Source organism: Ascaphus truei, chromosome 1, assembly GCF_040206685.1.
Source record: "Ascaphus truei isolate aAscTru1 chromosome 1, aAscTru1.hap1, whole genome shotgun sequence".
Taxonomy (NCBI): Eukaryota; Metazoa; Chordata; class Amphibia; order Anura; family Ascaphidae; genus Ascaphus; species Ascaphus truei.
In genome coordinates, this window is record NC_134483.1 from 199,979,148 (window position 1) to 199,991,484 (window position 12,337).

At 49.9% G+C, this 12,337-nt stretch overlaps 1 protein-coding gene across 2 annotated transcripts in view; it reads right to left on the reverse strand.

Moving 5' to 3' along the window:
* The window catches only part of ADAMTS19 (ADAM metallopeptidase with thrombospondin type 1 motif 19), a 406,770-nt gene that overhangs the window by 288,031 nt on the left and 106,402 nt on the right, over positions 1 to 12,337 (reverse strand). For both annotated transcript variants that reach the window (XM_075600164.1, XM_075600173.1), the window contains exon 6: positions 9,330 to 9,487. In XM_075600164.1, the coding sequence (XP_075456279.1) occupies positions 9,330 to 9,487 (158 nt within the window). The remainder of the gene's footprint in view (positions 1 to 9,329; positions 9,488 to 12,337) is intronic.

A 12,337-nucleotide genomic window follows, 5' to 3' on the forward strand; every position in this document is an offset into this window, starting at 1 on the left:
GTGCACCAATACCGGTCAACAGGCGCTGATCCGCCTTAGGCGTAACTCTTTGAGGACACTAGTGAGTGACCAAAGGCCTAATACACTGAGTTATTCTAGCAACTAGCGCAAGGACACGGTGTGTGGGGCACGCGGTGGCGAGACCCGGACATACTCATTAAGAGCGTGGCTGAGCCACTACTGTACAGGATAATACTCATTAAGAGCGTGGCCGAGCCACTCAAGGTATAAGGACATTAGCATTTAGTTGCGTTAAAGTTATATTGCATTATAGGTTATGTATTGGGTTATATGCTGCGTGTGTATTAATATGATAGAGTGCTAAGGTTATTGTGCATATAGTAAAGTTGGTTGCATCATACATGTGTGTGTATATGTTCTTGCCCAGGGGAATCTCACATCACGGGGATCCTGGGTAAGTGGAGGCGCTGCGCTATAAGTGTTACCCCAGGCTCCCAGCTAGCGGAGGCTCATATCTCCTGGAGCCGCAGGTGCGTGCAGTTACCCGTAGTCGCTTTAGCGTGTCAGAAAAAGGGCTAAAATTGGAGGCGCTGCTGAGATCTCAGACCTGGGGTGCCCTATATTTTTTTTGTTACTGTGCAACCATTTTTTTCTCCCGCCATTTTTGTGCCCTCGCAGCCTGAGGTGCGCAAGTGGGCCCAACGGCATGAAATTCCCCTGACACATGCCTTCGGCCTGGGACACGTTCCCGTTACCCTCTCCCTGGGTACTGTGACCGATCTTGTCAGGAAACTCCCGCTCCTGGACACTGCCCGAGTGCAAGATCAGTATTACGACCGGGAACAGGACTGGCGCAAAATACTATTTGTCACTGACCAGGACATATGCCCCAAAGCCCTGCCCTTAGTATTACTCCTGCCTGAGGCTCCCGGCATCCACTGTCCGATAGTACAGGTAGATTCCACCAAACCACTGGCTGCGTCCACACCCCCGAGGGGATACCCCGGCTCGTTAGGTACCATCACAACCAACTCTTATCACACCCCTGAGAACAGTTTGAACCCCCGGTGGCCCACCGCAATGGGCCTAGGCACTTCGTTCACTCCCTCGGCCTTTAGGCCCGCGCGGAGCAGAATCAGCCTGTCAAGGCAAGACGTCTATTCACATGCTGGGAGTAGCCTGCCGGATAACGCCTCCATCCCTGCGCTAGCAGAAGCCATTCACCACACTACACAGTCCCTCCAATACCGAAAACTGAAGGCGTTTATGGGGACAAACCCACTCCCCTGGGAGAAGTCGGGTTCGAGAAATGGCTGGACCACACGGAACAGTTACTACCTGAATGGTCATGCACAGATGCCGTCCGGAGGCAGCGCATAATTGAATGCCTGAGGGCCCCAGCATCCCACATGGTGCACTGTTATCGGGACGACCACCCGGATGCTGACGCGGCTGCCATCATCCACTGCCTGACCAAAGTGTATGGGGTTCCTGTGGATGCCTTTGCGCTAATGGCCAGGTTCCACGCTCTGGCCCAGAAAGAAGGAGAGATGATGTCTGACTTCCTTCGACGGTTGCATCTGGACCTGTGGACCCTGGTGAGGAAGGGGGTGGTGCGGAAGATGAAGGCCGACGGACTACGCACCACCAAGCTACTGAGGGGACTCCTCCCCTTGCACCTGGTGTCTGTACGTGTCAGCGGCTGTCTCACGCCGGGGCAAGCACTGGCGTTCGACGACTTGATGGATCGGGTTCAGGCCCATGAGACTGTGCTACTGGGGCGTGAGCTGACCCCGGGAAAGAAGGCAGTGGTTGCGGCTAAAGACTCCAAGAAGTCGGATGCTAATACTGAGGCGCCCGGGGATGCGAACCCAAAGAAGGAGGACCTGGAAGCGCCTGCAGCCGACAGGAAGGGCCCCGCGTCGGGGCGAGCATCGCCGACCTTCCAAGACAACTCCTACCGCAGTCATCTCCAGTGCTATGCTTGCGGAAAAATGGGGCACATTCGAGCGCACTGCCCCTCCCTACGGAAAACGGGGGCCCGACCGGCCAAGTCTATGCTGTGTACTCCGCAGACCGACGAAGCAGTGGCCCCGTCCTTGACGAGTAGTCGAATAGGGCCAGCGGCCATCGTCAAGGTGGTGATTGAAGGCATCTACGCCTCGGCGCTGATGGATACTGGGTCCCAGGTGACCATCGTGTATCAGCCCTTCTACGATCAACACTTGCACCGGCTGCCGCTGCTATCTGCTGACTCCTTGCGGTTGAGAGGGTTGAGCCATGAAGACTACCCTATTGACGGTGTGGTGATGGTACATCTGGACATTCCCCAGTTGAACACAGGCAAGCATCACCCCATGGAGGTGGAGGCCTTAGTATGTCCAGAACCCCAGGATCATCCCAGCGCCCCGATAATCATGGGGACCAACACAGACATCGTACAGGATGTGCTCCGCAAGTATCTACAGGAAATGGGTGAATCACCGTTGCTGGCTTTAGCTGCTTGCCCGGGGTTGCAAGAGGTTTGCGGTAAGATTGCGACCGAAGAGGAACATGGGATGCTGTATAGTCAAGAGCGGGGGCTAACCGAGATCCTGCCTGGGGAAGGAAGAATGATGATCGTCGCCTGTCGTTATCCGGCCAGACGTCCGGAGGATCAACTGTTCTCCCTGGAAAGCTCGATCCGCGATGACCAGCGACTCGGCTACAAAGTATTGGCCTCGATAAAGAAGTGGTCGGGGAAAATTCTGGCTCGAACCCAGGTGTACGTACAGAACCTTTCTCCCTACACCATGTGCATTGATCACCGGCAACCATTGGGTCAAATCTATCCAGTAACCCCGGTGGAGAATAGTGTAGCTGAGCGCCCGGTGGTCACTACTGATGCCGTGACCCCAAGGTTGGCATTCGACTTCGGAGATTCACCCTTGACGGAGGGCTGGAAAGGAAGACTGCAGACCAAACTGGAAGAACGACGGGGGGTATTCTCCATAAGTGATATGGATGTGGGGTGCAGTCGCAGTGCACGCCATACCATTCGACTGAGCGACCATGCCCCGTTCCGTGAACGTTCTCGCCGCATAGCACACCGAGACATGGAAGAGGTGAGGAGATTACTAGCCGAAATGGAGGAAGCTGGTATAGTTCAAGGATCACACAGTCCCTATGCCTCACACATCGTAGTGGTTCGCAAAAAGAATGGGACCGTACGCCTCTGCGTGGACTATAGGACCTTGAACAGCCGTACAGTGCCTGATCAGTATACCCTCTTACGCATCGAGGACCTCTTGAATGCCCTGACGGGAAGTAAATGGTTCAGTATACTAGATTTGAGGTCGGGGTATTATCAAGTACCCATGGATCTGGAAGATCAGGAGAGAACGGCCTTCATCTGCCCGCTAGGGTTCTACCAGTTCACCCGCATGCCGCAAGGGATATGCGGGGCTCCTGCCACCTTTCAGAGGCTAATGGAAAAGACCCTGGGGGACCTGAACCCGCAAGAATGCTTGGTGTACCTGGACGACATTATAGTGTTCGGAAAGATGCTAGAGGAGCATGAGGAACGTCTGATGAAGGTGTTGGATCGACTTCAAAAGGAGGGATTGAAACTGTCCCTGGATAAGTGCAAATTCTGCCGCACGTCCGTGACATACGTGGGTCACATTGTATCAGCTGAAGGGATATCCACCGACCCAGAGAAGATAGAGGCAGTGGTGAATTGGCCCCGGCCTAACAACGTTCAAGAACTTCGATCCTTCCTGGGGTTCTGCGGCTACTACCGGCGATTCGTGGAGGGCTACTCCAGCAAAGCTAAACTCCTGAATAATCTCTTAAAAATCTGTCCTGAGGACACTGGCAGGAAAACCACCACAGCACAAACGCCATTTGGAGAGAAATGGACCTCTGCTTGTGAGCAAGAGTTCTTGAAATTGAAAGCCAGCCTAATGCAGGCCCCAGTGCCGGCCTATTCCGACCCCGACCGAGAATACGTTCTACACGTGGATGCCAGCTTCAGTGGCCTGGGAGCAGTGTTGCACCAGAAACATGACACAGGGCTCCGCCCAGTGGCGTATGCGAGTCGAAGCTTAACTCCAAGTGAACAGAACTATCCTGTCCACAAGCTGGAGTTTCTAGTCCTCAAATGGGCTGTAGTGGATAAGCTACATGATTACTTGTATGGGGTACAGTTTGAAGTCAGGACAGATAATAACCCAATGACTTACATCAACACGTCCGACAAATTGGATGCGACAGGTCACCGGTGGTTGGTGGCACTGGCCAACTATCGGTTCAACCTTAAGTATAAACCAGGGCCCACTAACATAGGGGCCGATGCTCTGTCACAGAGGCCGGGGCTTCAACCCACCATGGATGAGGAAGTATGGGAGGAAATTCCGGGGCCTGGCATACGTGCTCTATGTTCGCTAGCAGCAGTGGTCAACGATCAGGTGGCGTTCTCAGAGATAAGAGTAGCTGATTCATTAGGGTGTCAATCCCGAGTCATTCCCTGGGCCTACCGAGGTCGGGAAGGAATGAACATTACCGAAGATAAAATCATTTCCTGGAAAGAATTGGTGCAACACCAGATCCAAGATCCAGTGGTGGAACTAGCTCGCCAAGCTCTGCAGCAAGAGAACCCCTCTATTCTTAAGCAAGCCCCCAGAGAACTGGTGAAGCTATTGTTGAATGAGTTCGGGAAGTTCGAACTGGACAATTGCCTTTTGTACCGGGTCATTCCATACCACAATCATCCCGATCGGCGACAACTATTCTTGCCTGAAAGTCTGAGAAATATGTGCCTCCGGGCCCTTCACGATGATCATGGCCATCTCGGCGTTGACAAGACATTCGGGTTACTTCGGGACCGGTTCTATTGGCAAAAAATGAGAGAATCAGTGGAAATGCATTGTCGAAGGTGTACCCGCTGTATACAGAGGAAAACACTCCCCACACGGGCGGCCCCCATGGCCCATCTGAAAAGCTCTGGTCCTATGGATTTGGTGTGCATGGATTTCTTGTGTATCGAGCCAGACACCCGGGGCATCGGTAACGTACTAGTGATTACAGACCACTATACAAGGTACGCCCAAGCGTTCCCCACCAAAGATCAACGGGCTGTAACAGAGGCTAGAGTATTGTGGGAGAAATACTTCATTCATTATGGATTACCGAACCGACTCCACTCTGATCAAGGTGGGGATTTCGAGAGTACTCTCATTAGAGAACTGTTGAAGTTGTTAAACATAGCTAAGTCACGGACTACCCCGTACAACACAGAAGGGGATGCTATGCCCGAACGGTTCAACCGAACACTGCTGGACATGCTGGGGACATTAAAAGGCTCTCAGAAGACGGAGTGGAGCAAGCATGTGGAGACGTTGGTGCATGCCTATAACTGTACTCGACACGAGTCTACAGGGTATACTCCATACTTCTTAATGTTTGGGAGAGAAGTCCGACTACCTGTGGATGTGCGACTGAGGATATCTACCGATGGGGTATCCAACAGAACGCATTTCCGTTATGTACAGAGGTTACAGGACAGCCTGCAGCAGGCTTATAAATTAGCTGAAAAGGCGGCGGCGCAATTAAATGCGGGTAACAAAAGGCGCTATGACCACAAGGTGCGACATAAGGAGATTCGCCCGGGGGATGCTGTTCTCCTTCGTAATTTAGGCATTCCCGGAAAGCACAAACTGGCTGATCGGTGGAGAGATGGGGTGTATGAGGTAGAATCACAGATGCCTGGCCTCCCTGTATACCGCATCAAGGACTCCAAAGGCCGGGTAAGGGTGTGGCATAGGAATCACCTACTCCCCATACCTCAAGTAGGGGACAACGAATTGGAGGTACCCACTGTTTCAATTGATGGAGAAACTGAAAGTACAGAGGATGGCCTAGAGACTGTAATAAATGCCACCTCTGAGAATCCTATGGAGGGAACCTCTCAAAGGGGCCTTCCGGCCGCGGGGGCATCTCCCGAAGGAGCTACGGGTAAAGAGCCCCTTGGTCCAACGACAGATACGCTGACTCCCGTGAGCCAGCCACTAGACCCACAGAGCCCGTGCTTTGTTCCACAAAGATACTTTGCAGACTTATCAAGCCCCTCAAGGGCAGAGTTGGAACTGCCAAATGGGAATTGCTACTCTCCAGAGGAGGTAGATGAAGAGCAAATTCGCAGAAGCCAAAGAGCTAGACAACCTCCAATGAGGATGGCTTATGATCAATTTGGGGCACCCCATTATGAGGCTCAGCAGTGGTCTCGGAGCAAAATCCAATCTGTGATTGTGATGCTCACAGAATTGTGCAATATCGTATAAAGTCAATGCGAATGTGCTAAGTTATATAATTGAACTGCATTTTTATTATATAACATTCTGTGTATAGTTATGTAGGTGTAGCCCAAGCGAAGACGTTGGATTCTGCAAGGGGGAGAATGTAAGGAAGTGGTAGGAACCTCATATGTGTGTTCAGTGAGAAGCTTGTGGAGTGTTTGCAACAGTGTTGCAGTGTGCCATAGCAGAGTGAGACAGGCAGTGTGATGCAATAGCTGAGCTGTGTGTCTGGGCAGATTAGGCAGAGAGGCTCCGTGGAGAAACTACAATTCCCATGAGCTCCTGGGCAGTCACCTGATGTGAGGAACCAATCAAAAGGCTAGGATGACAGGGGCAGGAAAGGGAAGCGTGGGGGAGAGGTCACGCTAGTCAGAAGGGTTCTGGAAGGTAAAGGAGGAGGGTGTATGCGTGCAGGGGGTCTGTGACCCGCCTGCATAGGCTAGCTTTACCCCGCAGGCCCTTAGGAGAGACCCCTGAGTCACAGTAGGTTGCTGTGCTGCAGGGACGCCCATAGTGGTAGCAATCAGTCACCTTACTGTGTAGACAGTTAGGGACAAGCGTGCGGAGCAGGTTTGCTGGTGAGCTGTTTGGGACCAGACAGCTGCACTGCAGACATCAAAGACAAGCACGGATTCGGCTGATCCTTTTCGAAGCATTACCGGTCACCGCCGTGACCGGAAGGTATTTACGTAAAGTGCACCAACACAGGTCAACAGGCGCTTATCCCGCCTTAGGCGTAACTCTTTGAGGACACTAGTGAGTGACCAAAGGCCTAATACACTGAGTTATTCTAGCTACTAGTGCAAGGACACGGTGTGTGGGGCACGCGGTGGCGGGACCCGGACATACTCATTAAGAGCGTGGCTGAGCCACTACTGTACAGGACAATACTCATTAAGAGCGTGGCCGAGCCACTCAAGGTATAAGGACATTAGCATTTAGCTGCGTTAAAGTTATATTGCATTATAGGTTATGTGCTGGGTTATATGCTGCGTGTGTATTAATATGATAGAGTGCTAAGGTTATTGTGCATATAGTAAAGTTGGTTGCATCATACATGTGTGTGTATATGTTCTTGCCCAGGGGAATCTCACATCACGGGGATCCTGGGTAAGTGGAGGCGCTGTGCTATTAGTGTTACCCCAGGCTCCCAGCTAGCGGAGGCTCATATCTCCTGGAGCCGCAGGTGCGTGCAGTTACCCGTAGTCGCTTTAGCGTGTCAGAAAAAGGGCTACACATATCTTTTGCCAACATATTGATCTCTGTCAGTGCACCTCAGCGCTGTGTTCTGGGACCTGTCCTTTTCTCTCTCTACACCTTATCACTTGATGACCTCGTCAACTTCTTTGGCTTTACATATCACCTCTACGCAGATGATAAGCAGATACAATATATCTTTTCACCCCTAACCTCACACCTGCAAGCCAGTATAAAATCCATGGTTGCTTCTTGGATGTGGATAGGTGTTCCACCGCCTCAAACTCAATATGTCTAAAAATGAGCTCCTCATAATTTTTCATCCTAAACGTGGCCAAAAATCACCTTTTTCATCACAGGAAACAGAACCTTCATCTACAGCAGGGGTGTGCAAACTGGAGGGCGCGCACCCCAATCGGGGTGCAAGATTCTCTGCAGGAGGTGTGGGGGTTACAGAGGTCCCATGCACTTCCCGAAGGCATTTAAATTAAATGCTGGGAAAGAGGTGAAGGCCTCTGTAACTTTACTTACCTTGGTTCAGGCGGTTTCTGGTGACGTGTTGCCCCGCGGAGGTCATGTGATGTCATGATGACAGAATGCCAGAGCCAAGGTAAGGATCTACATTATGCTATCACCAAGGCCTTCGTGTGACATTTGACTCTTCCCCTTTCCTTCTCCATACACTCTATGTTAAAACTTGGCGCTTTTTCTTTTGTAATATTGCCAAGATACACCCTTTTCTTCTGTAAGTCTAATGCAGGTCCTTTTCCTCTTCCAGATGGATTATTCTAACCTATTACTAAAAGGCCTCCCAGCATTGCAACTTTCTCCTTTGTAATCTACCTAAAATTCTGCAGGTGGAATCATTTTGCTTTCTCCTAGAACAGTCCCTGATCATCTCCATATCTCCCATAAAGTTCTGGATCTCCTACAAAGTTTTGCTTCTTACCTTCAACGCTCTCCACTCATCCCTACATTTCACTTTTGATATCTCGTTTCACTCTGCTCTTGACCATCTCATTTACGTTACTTCCACGTCTATTACTCTATCTTGCCTTAAACGCCTTCACCTTCAGTATACGCCAAGCACCTTCTCTGTTCACCTTTTCCTTTTTGTCAAACCTAAAAACACACTTTCCGAATGAATCATTCACTATCCTGGACTGGACCCATGGCTGCTGCCCCACATCCACACTCACACTTACCAACCATTGTGACCAAGCACTGCCATTTACTGCACCAACTCCCTCACCTGCTGTCTCTGTAGATCTCCTAAAATACCATTTAGATTGTAAAATCTCCCGGGAATGGATTTTATTTCCAATTATCTGATTTTTGTTGTTGCACTTATTGTATTGTAATTCCTTGTATTGTCTCTTAGTACTGCTCTGTACACTATTGGCATTATTGTTTATTCTAACATTTGCCGTAAACTAGCCAGGTTACATTCTGGGTATGTGCTGGGTATGTGCTGGGTATGTTCTGGGCTAGTTTGAGGCACGTTTAAGGCATTTCTGCATTGACTAACGACCCATAGGATTAACACAGCAGGGATCCCTGGCAGTCCAATTCAGTTTGAATGGGACTGCCAGGGACCCCCGCTGTTAATCTGATAGGCCATTAATCAATACAGAAATGCTGGGGCTAGTTTAAGGAAAGTTTAAGGCATGTATTCAGAATGTACCTGGGTGTTTCCTGGGTTTTTTGGGGAATTGCCACTGGTTTTTGTTAGAATAAGAGTTGCCTCTACTGTAAATAACAAATATACATACTGTACACACACATACATACCCTTAAAAACAGTGTTCCAATACTAAATGTGTTCACAATTCTTACCTTGTTATAAGAATTGCAGCATCTACCGCAGAATAATCTGCTCCTCGGCTTGTTGACATCTCCATGTGAACATCATTCTTCTTTCCAAATTCCTCAAGTTGCCATTTACAAAAACTCTCCAACATTTTCTCTCCATGGTGTCCAATGTACATGTCTACCTGAAAATAAAATACATGATTTATCAAACAGATTTAATTGTTAAGGCATTGTATCATCTGAATCACTAAAGCTGTATTGTTTCAATAGGTGTCTATTAATAGAAGTATATTGTAAGCTATTAAGTGTAAGTTTTGTGCAGGAGATTGGAGGAGAATACATACTGCAGCTTGCCTTTTGCCTTTATTAGCAGAAGAGCACGTAACCTGATGCAATGTATTATATGATGCTCTGACACAAAGTACAGTTGCACTGTGAAGCAGCTATAAAAAATAATAATGTGCACACTACAACTGCTACTAAACCGTCATATTGAGCATCGTTAGTCAGATCCATTTTTAAATCCAGTAGTGCATTTGGCTTTATAGTGTGTCAGTTTTTAAACAGATCTATCAAAGTTAAATAATAACCATGAACATAACACCAAATGTAACCCCTTGTATTGTAACTGCAGGTAGCTGACACACATACAGATACAGCCAATTTGTGGCGAAATCAGTCAGAAAACTGCAGATGGCAACTGACTGGCAACTGCCTGCTCTCGGAATCCCTGCGACAAGACTAATTGCCCATCAGGATTTACAGGGATGCCTTCTACTGAATGGGACCGGGCCGCATCTGTCTAGAAGAGACACACAGTGAGAGTAAACAGAATCAGTACCACTCTCTGTGCACCTGTAACAGGTGACCGCGCTGCGTTTATTTAATTTTAATAACATAAGATTGATGCAGGGGGTCTCCGGAGCTGAACTGCATTCATTTGAGCCCCGGTGACCCCCCTGCTTCCCGAGATACTTGGGACATTTAAACTTGGCAGAGATACCAGCACCCCATACCGGGCCTGTAACTCGGGAAGCAGAGTTTCCCCTGGGCTGAAATTAATACGGTTAAGCTCTGGAGACCCCCTGCTTCAATCCTATGTTATTAAAATTAAATAAAAGAAGTGCGATCGCCTGTTAGAGGTGTGCTGAGAGAGTGACTAATTCTGTCTACTCTCACTCTGCATCTCTTCTGAAGCAGGGACCCCCGTTGTGTTAATCCTGATGAACCCTCAAACGGTTGCTCCACGGTTCACCAGCACATTTGAGGGACAGGTCGACAATACAACTGTCTGCATCTGTTCACTGCCCCTTGGCTGCAATAGGTAACTACAACTCCCAGCTGCAGCAAGGAGGGTACAGGAGGATGTGACTTGTGATGGACAGGGCCTATCTCGCTGACACGATGTCAGCATCTTCTTGGGAGTCCCTCGCTTCCTTCCACTCCCTGCATTGAAGGAAGAAGGGGTCCACAGGGGCCGTGCACTCAACGGGAGGTAGCAGCAGCTGGTAAGGCCATCCAGCCGGGTGGTTTGGCAGCCTTCTCTTCTCCCGGTGGTGGAGCGGTAATCGGCGTTGCTTTGAGGTAATCTGTGATGGTACCAGATGGCACTTCCAGGGGGAATTCCGCCAGCAGCCCCAATGCGTCATAATGCCTCTCTGCGGCTTCCACGTAGGCGGCAGCTCTAGCGCGGGCCTCGCGCATCTTGTTCCGGCGGCATAGATACAGGTCGGCAGCCTCCTGCGCTCGGTCCCAGGTTGGATTGCTATCCCGAATCTCCCTCGGGTCACCTGCAATGATCACTAGCACCAGCAACTCAGCATCGGACTCTGGTACATGGGAGGTGTGGACCGGTACCTCGGGGATATTCGCGGTCTCGGCTCCCGACGTGGCAGCAGTAGCGGTCACTTCCGCAGCGTTCTCGCTCTCGGAGCAGCAGCAGAACGCACCTCGCAGTATGCTGGTGATGCTTCTCCGCGGGGCTCCGATGGATGACTGCTTGTCTCTGATGATACACCTGATAAGGCAGCACACAACTCTAGTGGCAGGGCAGCATAGGTAGATCTTTGAAAGTACTCACCCAAGCTGTAGGGCCCAGAAGAGAGCCTTCTTTTTTCCCCACATGGTGCACTTAGTGTAGCTCCATGGTAAAGTCTCTATCGGGGTAGTCAGACACCATTTGCAGATCAGGATAGAACAGTTAGTACACCATTGCTAGGTAATGGTTGGTGGCATCACCTGCGGATCCCTGAGCCAGCACTGTTAGCATGCGCACCAGGGTGTATAGTGTCTGCAGCTCTTCGGTACTCATGTTTGGATTAGACCAGTGGATCCCCTTTGGTCTAAGGTGTAGGTGTGACAGGTCACACAGCTTTTCATGTCCTGGAGCTCTTCCCCCGGTAAATTACATAGAGGGCAAACTCCCAGCATGAGAGTTCCCTCATTGTCCTTGAGTACTAGAACTCTGCCAGTGAGTTCATAAACTTGGTCGATCTCGTCAGCCATGTTATAGTAAGGTATCTTAGCACACACGTCTGTAGCTCTGAAGAGTACACGTGCATCTGGCTCCTCACATTCTGTTGTTCTGTTTGGTCACACCCAACTCCTCCCCCTGGTGTACAGGAGCGTCCAGTCTGGGAGCAAGAAGGGGGAATGGTATCAGCAGGTCACGCCAATTCTGTTGATGGTGTAACAGCAAAAAGATTGTAACTGCGTGCAACTTTTGCAAATGAACATGTGGCTTCCCGGTTTCGGTGGAAATCGGCATTTTGGTTAGTAACACAATGCCATGCGGCTCCCAGTTCTCTGGAACCGCCATTTTGTGATCACATACTGCTTTCATGAGTCCCGATTTTTGTTGGGAAACTCTGCTATCTTCACTGTAAATTTTCCTTACAGGGAATGTTGTCCCTGGGCAGGCAAAACCCCTGATTAGCACACTAAACATGCTGACAAACTGTCCAGTTCTCTGCGATATTTTGTGCTTGAAATTGCTACTAGTAAGGTGATAACTCTTCAAACGGAGGTTCTGG